The following is a 17535-nucleotide window of genomic DNA, read 5'->3' as shown; positions in this document are numbered from 1 at the left end:
GCAACTCGAACCTTCAGCTCCCTCCACAGATTTTCTATGGGATTAAGGTCTGGAGACTGGCTAGGCCACTCCAGGACCTTAATGTGCTTTTTCTTGAGCCACTCCTTTGTTGCCTTGGCCGTGTGTTTTGGGTCATTGTCATGCTGGAATACCCATCCATGACCCATTTTCAATACCCTGGCTGAGGGAAGGAGGTTTTCACCCAAGATTTGACGGTACATGGCCCCGTCCATCGTCCCTTTGATGCGGTGAAGTTGTCCTGTCCCCTTAGCAGAAAAACACCCCCAAAGCATAATGTTTCCACCGCCATGTTTGACGGTGGGGATGGTTTCTTGGGGTCATAGGCAGCATTCCTCCTCCTCCAAACACGGCAAGTTGAGTTGATGCCAAAGAACTCCATTTTGGTCTCATCTGACCACAACATGTTCACCCAGTTGTCCTCTGAATCATTCAGATGTTCATCGGCAAACTTCAGACGGGCATGTATATGTGCTTTCTTGAGCAGGGGGACCTTGCGGGCGCTGCAGGATTTCAGTCCTTCACGGCGTAGTGTGTTACCAATTGTTTTCTTGGTGACTATGGTCCCAGCTGCCTTGAGATCATTGACAAGATCCTCCTGTGTAGTTCTGGGCTGATTCCTCACCATTCTCATGATCATTGCAACTCCACGAGGTGAGATCTTGCATGGAGCCCTAGGCCAAGGGAGTTTGACAGTTCTTTTGTGTTTCTTCCATTTGCGAATAATCGCACCAACTGTTGTCACCTTCTCACCAAGCTGCTTGGCAATGGTCTTGTAGCCCATTCCAGCCTTGTGTAGATCTACAATCTTGTCCCTGACATCCTTGGAGAGCTCTTTGGTCTTGGCCATGGTGGAGAGTTTGGAATCTGATTGATTGATTGCTTCTGTGGACAGGTGTCTTTTATACAGGTAAGAAACTGAGATTAGGAGCACTCCCTTTAAGAGTGTGCTCCTAATCTCAGCTCGTTACCTGTATGAAAGACACCTGGGAGCCAGAAATCTTTCTGATTGAGAGGGGGTCAAATACTTATTTCCCTCATTAAAATGCAAATCAATTTATAACGTTTTTGACATGCGTTTTTCTGGATTTTGTTGTTGTTATTCTGTCTCTCACTGTTCAAATAAACCTACCATTAAAATTATAGACTGATCATTTCTTTGTCAGTGGGCAAACGTACAAAATCAGCAGGGGATCAAATACTTTTTTCCCTCACTGTATAATGGTGTTATATAGTGTTATACAGAGACATGTTATAGGAAATGAATTAGCATGCCAAAATCTCTACATACATAATTCTTTTCCACTTCTCAGCAGCAGTCATGGAAAACAAGATTTCTGAGAAACGCATGACGCGTGCCACGGGAGGAAAAATAGCTCCGCTATTTATTACCCACAATGATTTATTCAGTTATCAGGGAAGGAAAGTGAGGGAAGACCCCTCTTCATTGCAGAGAGAACACTACAGTATGTAGCAGCTGGTAGGTCATTCACTGCACAAGCACTGGATGCTAAAGGCTACATGCTAACAAATATGCTTTGTGACAAATGGCTGGGGGCTGACGGCTATGTGCTAACAAATATGCTTTATGGCTAAGGGGCTGACATAGTGGCAAGGTGAAGGTCATTTGGACTGGAGAGGCCCCTGACACATCCTTCCCTGGAGATCTGGCTGCCTCAGGGTAGGAGAGAGGCATACATGGCTATTTGCCAGGAACTGGGGGAAGAGGGAGATGAAGAGAGAAGGGAGATGGAATGAGAAGGAGGGAGAGAGAGGGAGGGAAGCAGGGGTAAAGAACGAGAGACAGACATGGAAGCAGGGGGAGTTAAATAAAGCAAGATGGAGAGACAAACAGGAGGGTGAGAGGTAGACAGAAAGAGGGAGAGCCAAACGGGAGAGAAAAAGGGATAACGCAGAGAGAGAGAGAGAGAGCCAGAGCCTCGCATTCATCACAAATCAATGAGCTGAAGCTGACTCAGCTGTACTGGCTAGAAGAAGAAAAAAATCAGAGAGCAAGAGAAGGGTGTTGGGGGGTAAAGGGGGGAGCGATGCCCCGGGGCATTGCCCACTGACACATGCATGCAAATTAAATATTCATCTCACGCTGCTGCACTCACAGAGCTCCGAACACAGAGAGAGGGGGGGGGGGGGGGGGCTGCATGAGGACACAGAGTGGTAGAGCCAGAGATATGAGGGAGGTGGGAGAGGAGAGGGAGGGAAGTGGCAGAGAGAAATAGAGGAGAGCAGATAGTGACTGAGTCAAAGAGACGAGAGTAGGAAAGCAGAGGGAAGGGAGAGTGGTGCCTAAGAAATGGGAGGCAAAAGGAGGGGAGAGAAATGGAAAGGGAGAGGATCCGAAAGAGAAATGGAGTGGATGACAGAAATGTAGAAGGGGCAAGAGGGGAAAGGAGAGAAGATAGAAGTTACCTGAGAGTCTAGTGACAAGGAGGGGAGAGGAGAAGAGGAAAGAAGGGAGGGGAGGAAAAAGAAGAGACGGATGAGGAGGATGAATGCATAAGCAATTGATGAGAGGGAGAAAAAAGGAGAGGAGGTGAAAGTGCTAGAAGAGATTAAGAGAGATAAAAGGAGACAGGGAGAAGTTGGGAGAGGAGGAAATGACAGGATGGAAGTGAAGAAGAAGAGAAGAATAGGGAAGATCAAAGGCGGGAAGAAGAGGAGAGATTGAAAATGCAGTCAATAAGAGGGGATGGGAGCGGATGAATGAGACGGAGGAGCAAAGGGGGGAGGAGGGGGAGAGTTACTGTAAGAGTGGACGACTCATACTTGAAGTGAGCTAAAATAAGACAAGACACCACAGACTGAGAGAAAGCACTTTGGATACCTCTCTCTGGGATGAAGGTGTGTATGTGTGTGCGCGCATTTGCTTGAGAGAGAGAGAGAGAGAGAGAGAGAGAGAGAGAGAGAGAGAGAGAGAGAGAGAGAGAGAGAGAGAGAGAGAGAGAGAGAGAGAGAGAGAGAGAGAGAGAGAGAGAGAGAGAGAGAGAGAGAGAGAGAGAGAGAGAGAGAGAGAGAGAGAGAGAGAGAGAGAGAGAGAGAGAGAGAGAGAGAGAGAGAGAGAGAGAGAGAGAGAGAGAGAGAGAGAGAGAGAGAGAGAGAGAGAGATAAAAAAGAGATTGAGTGAAGGAAAAGGGAGAGAGAGAGTGTGCCGGTCGAAAGTGGGAGGTTAGTCCTTCTTCGGCTTAGTTCCGGTCGCATTTGATTAGCATGTAAACTAACTACAAAAGCCAGGGATTACTGTGTATGATGTGAATGACAAATGGGCTGAACATTTCAACTCAATTTGAAAATGATGGAGAGGCTTCCACTTGACACCCAAATGATTAAATAAGACTATGATATTGTAAATAAAAAGGGTTTTCTGGGGCATTTTAAAAGGCTGATAGAAATGACCAAAGCCTGCAGGAAATCTCATACAAAAAAAATAAAAGTGTCTGCTAAGTGGCATATCTTACAGTATATATTATATATTAGCCAAACCATGGACTAGGCACAAATATAACCAATATGATCCATCCATTTTTAAGATGTCACTTTGAAGATGTCACTGTACTATCATTAGCTAACACAACATAACCGATGTCATAAGCAGTCACTGGATAATGCATTTTAACTGTCATCTGTTTGATTTTGTACATTACCGACAGGTTTCCCAGACCCAGATTAAACCTATTCCTGGATATCAAAGCACTTTCAATGGTGATTCTCCATTGAGCATATATTTTAGTCCGGTAATAGGTTTAATCTGGGTCCGGCAAACCGGCCCTAAGCGCTTTTTTAAAAAGCCGATACCGCCAGGCATATTGGACAGCTACCCATGTAAACAAGGAACAGTAAAACAAGGATTCAGATATTGTACAATGAATAAGCTCACTTGTGCATGAATTGTACTGCAATGCACCAAACCCAGGGTCTGAACGTAAACAAAACAGTACCAACGATGATAATATAGTCCAGTGATCCTCAAAATTCTGCATTGTGACCCACAACCTAGACAAGGTTCTTGTTCATTATGGCACAGACCCAAAGGAAAACTTAAAAAATGTTTTGTAACACAAAAACTGAAAATGTGTGTTTGTTATTGGACAAATCCAGGTAATCCTTCCCTGTTTCACTCTTGGAGGAAGTAATTAGTGTTGTGTGCATTGTGTCTGTGCACTTAGCTAACTACCATCCCATAGCCTACATTGTATATGAAGTGTGACTGCCTCGTCCGTGGATGTACAAAGAAAATGCCCCCCCAAAATTAGTCAAGTTGTTGGCCACTGACGAGCGTTGCGATTCGTAGGTTCGACGGTACCGCTTTTGTTCTAGCAAGAGAAGGAACGGCCTCCCACTGTGATAAGTACCTATCGGCAGTCTATCGGCAGTGAGATTCTCAGTGTTAGATGCTTTAGGGTGGGTCATGTGACGTCATTGATCCTGACCCCACCATTTAGGGAACACTGGGCGCGTTCCAGGTCTGTCTCATTTCTGTCGCACTGCACATCGCAGAACAGGGATATATCATATGACCATTTCATAATGAGTCTCAGAGGAGGATGCTAAGTTAGAATCACGTTTGCCTTTTAGATCATAAATACATGGACAGGGGGACATGATCCTAGATCTGCACTCCTACTCTGAGAGGGTTTATAAATGATAGGCCCAGATGTTGGAATCTCAGACCTGCTAATCTGTGCAGCCTCACCATTGCAATAAAGATGACCTGGAACTTACCCACGAGCTGGACATTATTCTAATAACATCACAATAACATTGAACTGGGCGGCAGGTAGCGGTTAGCCTAGCGGTTAGAGCATTGGGCCAGTAAAGGTTGCTGGTTCGAATCTCCAAGCCGGCAAGGCTCTGTCGATGTGCCCTTGAGCAAGGCACTTAATGGATAAGAGCGTCTGCTAAATGACTCAAATGTAAACAAACATTTCGTAGGACAAACCAAAGCAAAGGAACAAAAGAGGAAACTTACAGGGCGGACTTCTCCAGTGGTATTGGTGTACTGCCGCGCGAGGCCGAAGTCCAACATGTAACACTTCCTCAAGGTCGAAGGCAGCCTTCCCATGGCGAAGTTTGACTGCAGAGAAAATAGTGCATTACAGATATGGTCGTGTGGCTCAGTCGGTAAGAGTGTGGGGCTACTGTAGCAACACCAAGGAACCATCACTGTGCCATTAGACTTAGCCAGGAGGGGTGCTTGTTCTTAAGGGGGGGCATTGATGAAACATCGGCTATAGGACCATCTAAGAAGCCACAGATTGCCGTTGTGCCCTTGAGCAAAGCACTTAACCACTAACCTGCTCCAGGGGTGCTGTTCTGCTGCTCACCTAATGCTGCGTGTGTGTGAATGTGGTGTCTGAGATTGCGAATGAAACAAACCGATGGCAAAAATACATTTCCGTTTTGATGGACAATACAGATGCAGTCTTTTCTCCATGCGTCACAGCACAGCATGCCACAGCATTATGGAAGGTTATCAGTGCCAACTCTAAAATGCAATGGTTAAATGGTAAATTAGAATGCAAAAATGACACACATTTGCATTTAAGCATTGTATTTTAGAATTAGCACTGATAACCCTTCACAAAGCTGTGGCATGCGGTGCCACGACACGTGCAACAAAAACAAGTCTGCATCTGTATGTTACGTACCGGTTTGATATCTCGATGCAGGAAGCCAACAGAGTGGATGGCCTCTATAGACTCCAGGATCTGTTTCCCCAGGCGGAGCGTGGTGCTCATGGTGAAAGTCCCCCGAGGCTGGCTCCTCCTCAGGTCCGCCAAATTGCGTCCCTGCTCCACCCCCCAAAACAAAACAACGCTCTGGGGTGAAGTTACCTCTAGGTACAGATCTAGGATCAGCTTCCCTCCCCCAATCCTAACCTTAACCTTTGGTGGGGAAAATACAAATGTGACCCAAAATCAGCATTTAGGGGCAACTTCACCCTACTCCAGAAAACCAACCATATGTAAAGAAACAGGTTTTGTGCGAAAGAACACATCATTTCTTATCGGAACGGGACACCCAATCACCTAGGTGTAATCATAGAATTACATATAGAATCCTTATTCATTTCATATATGATGTCTGTGGGCCTAGTAACCTAGGCCTAGTAAAGATTTGTCATATCACTTAACATGCAATACCTATTAACATAGTGCTTGGGTTTCAAGTTTGGGGAAGCAAATTTTCACCATAAACATGCACCTTAAATAAAGCATTCCATGCATCCTCGCATTTGCAGACTTACGTAAGATAGCCTACTATTCCTAATGTGATTTGATTAGTCATAATTTAGGCTAATATAACTAAATCGCTGTTCGCAGAAAAGACTGTTCAATGCAGCGCGTAGTGGCGTTAAGTAAGCCTAGGTTACAAATACAAGATAGAATTTTTAAATATTGCAATATGCTTGTCTGGGTCTCTCTGCTTTTCACTGACAGTCACAACTCAACAATCATCTATTTGCCACGCGAGCTGCCCAAATTGCGGGCCCTTCCTTCTGTAGACTATGCAATTGAAAACAATCCACAGCTTTTGTTTAAAGAAGCAAATGGTCCTCTGTGGCCAAATCATGCTTTCTGGTGTAGTAGCCTATTTTGAATGATTTAATTTATTTCTGTATAGAGGGGAGTAAGCTAATTAGGCTATATAATCTTGGCAATTTAATTACATTTACTTTATGGAAAGCTTCCCCCTAGTCTGATGGACACACCGCCTCTCGCTTTTAATGCGGCATAAACACAACCAGTCATGATGTTTCCATCTGATTGTCAAACAATCCCTTAACAAAGGCGTTCCTGTAGGCTACGTTCGTCCACTGACAAAATCATTTCAGGATCCAAACCCCAACACTGCACTGTGCACTCGCAATTTGATGAATGCAAAGAGACATCAGTTACTAAACACCTACTGTACATGTATTGTAATGACATTCTGCGATTGTCATTAGGCCTACAGTCTAAACTAATTTAGACTATTAGACTGTAGTCTAAACTAATTTGTCCACTGTTGTATGTTTCAGTATGTTTCAATATGTTTCAACATGTTTCAATATGTTTCAGTATGTTTTCTTCCATGTTATGCCTTATGAGTACAACCCTGAGTTTCAATTTAACTAAAATAAAATGTGATACTTCTTAAATGAATTCCTTCGAACCTGGGCATTGGCTTGGCTAATATCACAGCATATCAAGTCAATTCTGTACAGCACATAGAGTTTTTTTGTATTGGAAGCTGATTGCAGCCTTGTCAATAAGTCATACAGTACCAAAAGTCTGGTCATGATGGATTTTTACACCCAAGTAACATGGCAGAATAGCTTTATAGGCTGTGTCTCAATCGACAATGGATTGGATTAAGACACAGGTATAGACTCTCCATAAGATACTTTCATATTATAGAAGGCTGACAATGCTATGTTGGATCATGTCACATATGACATTTGCATTCATTGTCCATCATCAGTATGTGCTTTGTCAGCCTCTAACCAGCCGCTGCTTATGAATAATTTATTCAGTTAATATGGCCTATTTGCAAAGACTTCACATTTCACAATGCCTTATGCAGGCTTTATAAAATTGCACTTCTTTAGAAAATGTGTGTTTGTTGAATGGTGGTCAGATTCTCACAGAATGCTTTTTGGGGATGGTGGTCAATCTTTCAAAAAAGCAAATGTCAGCTTCTTACCTGAAGTTGCATGACCACGTAGTTGAATTTGTCATTTCTCCCACAGCCAATAAATTTGCACACGTGGTTTTTACCTAAACAAAAAGGCATATTTTAAGAATCGTAGTTCAAAGATGCAGACGCCAAAATATTCCATTTCACTTCAACTTGATGATTGGATTGGTTTTCATTGGTTACACCAGGGAGATGAGAGTGGTGACAGGGCCTAGGTGAGATCCATTTTGAAATTCCCATATCAATCAATGCAAATACAGCAGAACCACTCATGTTGACAATCAATGGCTGAAGAAAGGAGAAAGTAATCTTTTCTTTCCAGGTTTTCTTCTGTCTCAGGACTGTTCTTTTCAGTACTTCTGTCTTTCTCTAGGACATGGCCTTGTGTTAAATACTCTATAAAATATAAAATATTGCCAGACAAATAAAACTGGACAAAGGAATAAGCCGGGCAGTCCATGTTTCCTGGTCTTCCTTTTCTTCACAGTTAATCCCAATTAAGGATGATCAGTTGGGCATAAATCATTGTTATTCCTCATGCACCATTAATCTTTTGATGGAGCACCCTGTTAATGTGACTCAGTTAGCACCGAACATTTAGGAATCTCAGACTTAAAAAAAAAAAGAATCTGAGGGAACTTCATTTGATCTCATCGTTTTGGTTGTTTGATATTTAAAAAGGTATAGTCTATAATATGACATCATCATATGCCAAAGGGTGTCGTCCTGCTTACAGTCCTGCTTACAACGACAACAGTATTGGCACCTCATGATATGGGAATGATGGGAAGGGCCAACAGTAGCAGTCTAAGCTGATTTGAATTTGTTTGTTGTTTCGCCCCGCTTTGATGATGTCACATTGCAGTCTTCCTTTAATATGTACCTAGAAATACCAACACACACACACACACTCACATAAACATTAGCTTCTTCAAAGACATAGTACATGTTGCAAACCAATCATGTGTCGCTTTGGGCGACAGTCACACTGTGACTGACGTGTGACAGCTTTCGAGGTTACTTTTTCCCCTCATATTGTGACGATGACTCGTAGCCAAAGTGAGTCACTTGTCACCCTGGCACATTGACGTGCATACTCCAGCAGGAGAGTTGCTCTCATTCTATGTGCCACGTGATCACCATCACGTTTAACACAATACTGCTGCCCCACCCAGCATGCAAAAACATGCTGTGAGTCACAACAGTTAATATACATAAAAACATATAGAGGGCCCGTTATGGCAGAATTAAAGGCATAGTCTAAGTCAAAGGATTTGCTCTAATTTGTTCACTGTTTTTGGATATACTGTCGGGACCATGCAATCAAGCATCAATAAAGTACTGTGAGGATGCATGTTTGGCTTTAAGGGCACAATTGTAAGATATCTGATTGTTGGGACCTCTCTACTTCCTACCGATGTACGTATTAACCAAAAACAAACAGCACTATATTGCTTATCCTTCAGGCACATTTTTAAGTGCCTTTTTATCATGAGTGGAGTATTTTTCACTACAGCTACTACATAATGGCCTTGTAGACATTTTACCTACACTGAACTTCAAGGAGATCAAAGGCCCCTTAATCAATAACAACATGAGCAATGATGTGAAGTAGTTTACTAGGTTACCTATTGATTCAATAGGTCTAAGCTATTCTTAGCCACTCTTCCGTGAAGCTACTATGGGTGTGGTAAGCGAGAGACATCTGTTTCCACATTTGCTTGAACCTCGAGCAAAAGATTCAAGGGCCATAATGCAAGCAGCACACCAAAATGCAAAAAGCGAAACAGATATGCTTAAATAGTGCATCGGTGACCCACTAAATTAGGACAGGCAGAAGGGAAGGCTCCATTAAACTAGCTTAATGCAGGGCAGACAGAGCCATTGTTCCTCTCCCTAGCCACTTGGACAAAAGCTCTATTGAAAGTCCACAGCCACCTAGTCACAATAGTCTGGCAGCCCATTATTACATATTTCCTAAACAAATGTAATTGGCTCTTTATGGAGTTGCAGACGTCTGTCACAGTAGACTGCATGGCTCTGCAGCTTTTAACGCTGTAGGACGCTTAATAAGGGTGGTCATGACAATATGAGCGGAAATTTATTTTGTGTCACTCTCTGACAAGGTGTCTCAAAGGAAACCCAACGCAGTAACACTTTACCTGGTTCTACTGTCCTGAAACCTACGTTGTGCTGTCATGAGGAGAGATGGTTACGCTTCTTACTAGACTGTCATGAGTATGACATAGCAGATTTTTATAACCAATCATAAGTGCAGTCTTAAGCAGTATTGATGTAACACATATTTATATTACACAGGAAAGACAAATGTTCTTACTTGACTATGTACTGTAGCTGACTGAAACGTTATATATTTGTCTGTCATGACTACAACACAAAGTATGTTGACACATGGTGTCAGGGGTGGGATCTGGGTTCAAGTCAAGAGACATCAACAAAGAATGCCATTTACTGTGAGAATGACAAGTCAATGAAGAATGGCTGAGCAGCACAGACACCTTCATACTCATTGACTAAGCATAATGGTAAACACAAAATGGCTGCCGCAGGCTCATTGTTATAAAAACTAGCAGAAAAGGTCCAAAATGGCCGCCGCAGTGGGCCCTTACCCTGCAGTTTCTTCAGGACTGCCACCTCCATCTTCAGGACCTGTTTGGGCTGCTGGGCCGACTCCACCTTCAACGCCACGTTCTCCCGCGTCAATAAGTCCAGCGCTTCGTAGATCTCCCCAAAACCTCCTCCTCCGATTTTCTTCAGCTAGAAAGGTGTCGAGGATAAAAGGTGTATTAAATAACATTCTTCTTGCGCTGTTCGAATGCTGGCTTTAAATCAACGAAATAAATGTACTGTGCTAATCAAATTGAAGTTCAACTTGACAAACCCTTTTGCACGAGGAACACCAGTTTTGATGGAAGAGTAGGTTAGCCTGATCCTAGATCTGTTTGTGCTGTCTTGCCAACTCCTATGGTCGTTGTCATTGTTTGGCATGACAACGACCAAAATGTGTTGGCAAGACAGGACAAACTGATCTGGGACCAGGCGATAGAGAGGTGTGTCTTATTGGTCGAACAGTAATCGAGTAAATTCATTTTTTTCTGAGTGATTAGATAGTTGCCCTCCGTCGTCCCATCCCTCCTTCTCCAGCCCCACTTCCTCAACTCCTCTATTGCCTTTATGATTCTTTCACCAAGTACTTAAGTGATTTGAACAACCCTATTATCATTTATGGCTTGATCATGACAGCCAAGTGCCGAAGACAAATATTTACCAGCCATCCGCAAACACCCTCTACTTTCTTCCTCAGCTCTTTGGCAGAGGGATCTGTCAATCCGCGATTGGTTCTGACAGGGTCGTCCAAGTGATCACCATCAGAAGCACAGTAACTTTGGCTGTTGCGCTATCACTTTCTTAATTCAGTGGGCCAAATGTGTGGAACTGCGTATAGGATACCATAATTAAAGGGCCAGAAGTAACCCCAAAAAGTTTGTCAGATACCATTAAAGGGACATTTCACCACAAAATAAGTGTGTCCAATGATTTAACACCCCAACATCAGTATTGAGTCAATTTTACATTCTGTTCTGTAGCTCCAGAAGTAGAGTTTAAATCATTGGACAATCTTGTGGTCTCAAATGAATAGGAACGACACGGAATAGATACTGCTGTGTATTAGTTAGTTACAATCTTTCCCATTCAGGCTGGATGGAGGCCTGCAGAATTCTGTAATTTGCTTGCTTTAAAGGTATGAAAAAACCTGACAAAATGATTTTGGATTTATCTGCTCTACTTCAAGGTATGAAATCACAGATTTTCGAGTACACTATCCCTTTAATTCTGGTGAGACACGTAGAACCTTAGTAATGGGGAGTCAAATCTGTGTGTGTGAAGGTAACCTTGTACTAAGCCCCTTAGGGAAACACTGATATAGAGAGACTATACACGAAGACAAAACCACGACTAGATCTACTATGTAGCGTACTTACCACTTTCCATCGGTCCTTGACCATGCAGTTAGGCGGCAGTATGTCCGCCGTCTCCCCAGTCCCATTCATGTTGGCGTGGTCCTGGAGGGCTGGCACTAGGCACTGCATCTGCCAGCCCGACAGAACGCGAGCAGCTCCCAACTTAAATGAGCCATTTATCTGGAAAAGGATATTCAATAGGACATAAGTCAGTCTTATTCCCTTTCTTTTAACACAATACCCAAGAGCAGGCATCACACAGCGCACTCAAAGCAAAAGGCATAAGTCAGGGTTGTCTTACAAAGCCATTCGTTTTGTTAGCTCGGGCCAAAGTGGAGGAGAAAACAAAATGGTATTTGCAGTTGTCCGTGCAAATACCCTGGTCATACAGAAAGCTTGCTGGTATTGACGGTTGTAGTTGGACATCTAGATTGTCTTGAAAGAACAAGGGGGACAGACAGTACATACTCTGCATTTCTTGCCTCAAGTGAACAATGGTAAATAAGGCCTTAGGTATATTGTATGTTGGAGGTACATCAACTACAGCGACTATATCTGTCCCATGGATACGAAATGTCCTTCATATCTGAATAACATCAGGCCCAATAAGGAGATGCACTTTCCTTAGGGTGTGGCCAAATCAAATTTCAAATGACTTTTGGCACTTGAAGCACAGTACATCACACTCTGCTTGAGCGCTGAGTTAAGAGTTTTGAACAAAAGCTTGATTATGTAACAATATATGCCAATAGTGTACCTACAATATATGTAATTTGTATGAGATACATGGTTTTAGTGACCTACTATAAAGTGGGATCATAACCATTCTCAGTCTTGAACACTGCTGTACAACAACAAATTGACAATATATCTATGAAATGAATAGTAATGGAAATATTATTTGGCCTCAAATTTTCTGGTTGTAAACTAATTTTGGGGGGGTTTAGAAGACGTCATATACCTAGTTTACGACCAACTGGTCTCTGTTACAATCAGGTAAAGACGTCCTCTTCATGACGAGATCAAGGCGTCACCAGATAACAACCAGATTTGGTTGCTAAAAAGACTTCCGCAAAACTTCATTATACAACCTGACCATGACGTCATTGCAACCAATTTTTCCTGATGAGATAGACACTTCGTAAATGTAACTTTATAAAACAAAATCTGTTTTTACATTGTAATATCTGGTCAGTCGCTGTTAGCCCTCTAAACTATTACAGACAGTATACGTATTGGGTTCGAACCGATATCTATCAAATTGTATTTTCTAGATGCTTATGATTATTCTGGGTAAACAACATCTGGATAAGAGTGATGCATGTAAGTAGGTTAGTACCAAAACCATGCTATTCTGCATGCAGGGCCGTGGACCATTTAGTTATGCATGCACAGCTCAGCTCCATTTGGGGGGGGGGGTGCACTTAGTCATGCCTAGGCTGAGGCCAGTAGAGAGACTGTGTGCCTTATCTAGCAGATTAGTCAGCTGTGAAAAAGAGTGACAAAATGCACTGGAACACATACAATAGGTTTAGACAGAGCATGTGAGCCTACGAGGGGGGTATTTGCCAGTGCTTATGGCTTTAAAGCAAGGTTTGTCAATACACCTGGGTCGGTTCCCAACACTTGCATTGCTACGGCGGGAAGTGTGTGAATGGATGCTGTGTCATTGAACGTCAACGTGCCAATAACTGGTGGATATTTCAAGCACTCGCATAGCACATCAAGATTACAGGCCAGTAACAATGCAAATGTAGCAAGACTTGGGTCATGTTCAGTAGGCAAATGTTGTGGAACCTTGCAGATAGAAATGTCATGAATAGCGCTTACGCGACTCCCTCCTTATTCTACATGTCAGAGGTGCATGTTCGTTCTACGTAACATTGTATATCTGAATGTCCCATAAACATTGCACCATGCTAAAAGCAGCCCTAGCGCTCTCATCAGACTTGCTCTAAAACCCACAAGAGCAGGCAATATTGTAAGTAGTTCAAGTGAAGGTAGGACCAGGCAGAGGTACTGAATTGAACCAGCAAGCATTAAGAGTTCTAGAACGGGGCGGAAAGGTGTTCAGGGAGCATTTCCTCACTTAGCGTCCTCTACACAACCTCCAAATTAACTTCCACACACTACAGCCATGGAATTGGAATAAATATTTTACTTTAACCTTAAATCATTAAAGGGATAGTTCACCCAATTTACAAATCATATTGGTGTCCTTGTCCCGAGACTGCTTAAAGGGTAAGGAAATGAATGTCATTTTGTAATTTGAGTGAACTATCCCTTTAAGCTTATTTTATACTTTCATAACTATGACTGACTAATAATTAATTAATCAAGATAATTTGCTGATCAGCAGTTATAGTGACTGCTCATCATGATGCCACCCTATAAGATCATATAAAGTAGGCTTCAGGTTGTGTGGTTTAAGATAATATGTAATGCTCTGTCTAACTATTATAATATTATGGCCATCTTTCCAGGTGTTATGACAGATTCTGCTTATGTAGGGAAACACTGCAAGCCTGTCCCCCCCCCCCCCCCCCTTTGGGTGTAGTCCAATAATAATCTTGGAAAAGGAAAATCATATTAGCATCATCATAGTCTCATTTTCACTGGGCTGTGATAGCAAAACATAAGGGCAGTGCATCAGTGAGAATAGTGAGAGACTTGATAGACTCCTATCAATTCTAACACACAACTAATTGTGTATTTGCTGTCCTACACTATCAATAGTGTGAGGGGATCTACTTTGCGAAAAGCCAAGGGTTTGCATTCAAGTTTCCCAGAACTATGAAGCGAAATCATGAAATTTCCTTGAAATCCGCGAAGGAAGCCGCGACAGCCATTTTGTGTTCAAACTGGTGGGTAAAAGTGCAGCCACATTTCCAAGGGAACTTTGAAGAACACATTAACCTCTCACCATATTTACAACCTCTTCAAAAACCTTACGTCTGAGAAAAAAATCCTGAACTTGGCCAATTTAGTCGATGCCAAAACCCTCCTTTGTTAGCCTACAAGCCAAAACAAAATACAAATACAAAGAGGTTTGTTACGACTGCCTCCACAACCAAAGCAATGATGTTTAGAGATATTTATATATTTAAATGTAAAAATAATATTTATGAGAATGCCAGTTGTAATTTGAATGAGTAGACAATGATGACAAATAATACTATGATAGACAACAATACACACAAACAATACAATGCAATAACTTAGCATAACATCCATATAAGATGATGATTAGAACGACGAGACATACTGTATATAGCAATGGACAGTTGAAAATTAAAAGAAAAACATTAAAAAATATATTACAATCTATTGATTACTTCACAGGTCCCAGATCTATATTTGGCAGTATAAATGTTGTAAATAGGTCCTGATCCAAGCCACGGTTGAACCTGTAATATTACATGTAACACTGGAAAGTAAAAAGTTGGAACAATTACACAAATCTGACATCTCATCCTAAAGTCATTTATAATAGCCTAACAATTATACAAATATTTAGTCTTACTCTTAAACACAAACTGTAATTTGTATTATGTTTCTATTGAGTTTAATTGATACTTCTTGATGGGCTATAAGCAAATTAACGCTACACTGGGTGTGTGCTATAACTCTGTAGACCTATCTGCTACTAAGGCAACTGACTGTTCAACATTCACAAATAACAGGCAAAGAGAAAGTTTGAGTTAGTCAATAACCAATACCAACAAAGGGCCAGGTTAAGTAGTGTACAAGCAGTATTTTTTTATGGTTAATGGTTAAATAATATGGTTAAATATGGTTATATGGTTAAATAAATAGCTATAGCCCTATCACACAACAATTAAACGTAACTTTTTGTTCAATTTCTGGACAACATTTCTGTCAATTTAGGGCACCCCTTGTGGCTCAAGCACAGCCCCAGAGGCAAAAGTCATATATAGCCTCTTTAATAAAGCACCCTGCAAGTTCCATTCATGCCCGGTAGGCCTACTGATATCTACTTTAGGTGAAAGTTATTAGCCAAACTGAGATGTCATGAAGAATATTACCTGGCGCAGAGACGGCACGTTAGTCTTTTCCGTCTTTTTGGAATCTTCATTTGGGATTTTAAGGTGGGAGAAGACTTCCTCTGACAAACAGTAGCCTTACTGCTACAGCTATACACTCAATAATAGCATAATGTCCCCATGTATGACCAAATCCATTGCGAGAACTTTTGAAAGGTCCATATAAACATCTATTCCGATATCCGACACTAAAATGAACCGTACTCCTATGCATTTAGCAGGCAATTATCCCAAGCGAAACCTCCAATAAATTCAATCAAACATTTGATTTTATTCAATTGTGTATTGGCCTAACACTCAAAATTAAAAATCTAAACTAGAATAATATCCTATTTCTTCGACAAAAATGTGTCACGCAAGCGGATTCCTATGATTCCGAACTGCAGTGTATCGGTGTAGGCTTTGCATGAATGCACAATTAAAATACATTGTCGACGACTAAAATCCAGGTAAGCAGTGGGTCCAATTCCGAAAAACTAGTCCGATACAATGCTTTGTCTTAATAATTGATGTCTCGGTTTAAAATACGGTTATATGCTCTCAAACGCCACGGCTCTCGGTCCATCCCACTCCACAGTTTTTGTCCGCACTGCAGCGTCGACTCATGCTTGACAAGAGACCCACCTATTACTACCGCCTTTATGTCGACAGGGGGCGCACGACACCCCATAAAGATTATGCAAGAACTCACAAAGCTTGTCCCACCTTACAAATATTCTACCCCAATAACAGTCAGTTTATTATCCTCCCGTGTAATGGACAGAGAGTTGGCAGTTGGACGGCAGCCTTTCTAATCTTACAATAATATTGCATATTTTAATGGAATTGTTTGATAAAGGTAGACCTACCATTAGGAAAAATAATACCGAATGCAATTTAGCATAAATGAGAGCAAAAACACGGGACTACAATTCCCAACGTGAACCAATCACTGGAAAAGGCCAGCCCTGAACCTTATCATACTAAAATACGCACAATAATAGATATAGGTCTATAATAGCCGATTGGCATTAATGGATTGGGAGGATCAAAATGTATTGCTATATTTTAAATACATTCCACGGCCATTAGTACATTCTACTCCAATTCAAATCCAAATTCCACATTTATATTCATTAAGACAACTATAATTCCTTAAATCAGCCACCCGGGCCTTCCGTGTACGAACATACAGCGATATTTACGTAACCCTTCAAAACTGGGGAATGGAAATAGCAATAGGATAGTAAAGCTTTTCTTCTTACCTAATTCTCTTCAGCCGTGATGACATGAAAACCTCGAAGACTTTGAAGAGGCGCATTGTTTCGCCTCAACCGTCAAAACCATTTCAGGATGTTCGCCCCACGTACCACCATTTCTACGGCAGCATCCTCATCCCTGGCTACATTCGCGTCCCCAGCATCAGCATCATCAGCAACCACAACCCTCGTCCTCTGTGCTTTCCTCGGAGCGTTGTCTATAGGCTACACAGCACATACCGCCACCTACTGGAGCGGAGAAGAACATTTGAGACTATAATTATGTTTTGAAAAAATAAACATGGTGACTTAAAAGTTAGGGAGGATGACGGATGAAAATGATTTTGAGCAAAACGTTTTAGGTGGATTATTTTAATTTGTATATTTTTTTATAAATAGCCCAATCTATATAATTTGGGGAGTTCTCAAAGTAATTTTGAGGAGGACCTTTCTCCCACAGATATTTCATTATAGGCTTGACTGAGTATACAGCAGCCTAAAATAGTATTACAGTATTATTAACAAGTGACAGGGCTG

The 17535-nt window shown here is 41.8% G+C and overlaps 1 protein-coding gene across 5 annotated transcripts in view; it reads right to left on the bottom strand.

Annotated features, from left to right (window-relative positions):
• Positions 1-17183, bottom strand: part of ttbk1a (tau tubulin kinase 1a) — a 51056-nt gene extending 33873 nt beyond the window's left edge. The window contains exons 1-6 of one of the 5 annotated variants that reach the window (XM_071388220.1): positions 17005-17183; positions 11718-11876; positions 10344-10491; positions 7721-7793; positions 5682-5835; positions 5003-5107 (exon numbers count right to left, since the gene is read on the bottom strand). In XM_071388220.1, the coding sequence (XP_071244321.1) occupies positions 5003-5107; positions 5682-5835; positions 7721-7793; positions 10344-10491; positions 11718-11825 (588 nt within the window). In that variant the 5' untranslated portion in view covers positions 11826-11876; positions 17005-17183. Of the gene's footprint in view, positions 1-5002; positions 5108-5681; positions 5836-7719; positions 7794-10343; positions 10492-11717; positions 11877-14619; positions 14705-15742; positions 16343-17004 lie in introns of those variants that run through there. The other 4 variants (XM_071388227.1, XM_071388206.1, XM_071388214.1 and 1 more) reach the window with 4 other exon arrangements.
• Positions 17184-17535: the final 352 nt, after the last annotated feature.

This window comes from Salvelinus alpinus, chromosome 2 (assembly GCF_045679555.1).
Source record: "Salvelinus alpinus chromosome 2, SLU_Salpinus.1, whole genome shotgun sequence".
NCBI lineage: Eukaryota > Metazoa > Chordata > Actinopteri > Salmoniformes > Salmonidae > Salvelinus > Salvelinus alpinus.
The sequence above is the reverse complement of the archived record's forward strand: the minus strand, read 5'-3'. Positions and strand labels throughout refer to the sequence as shown.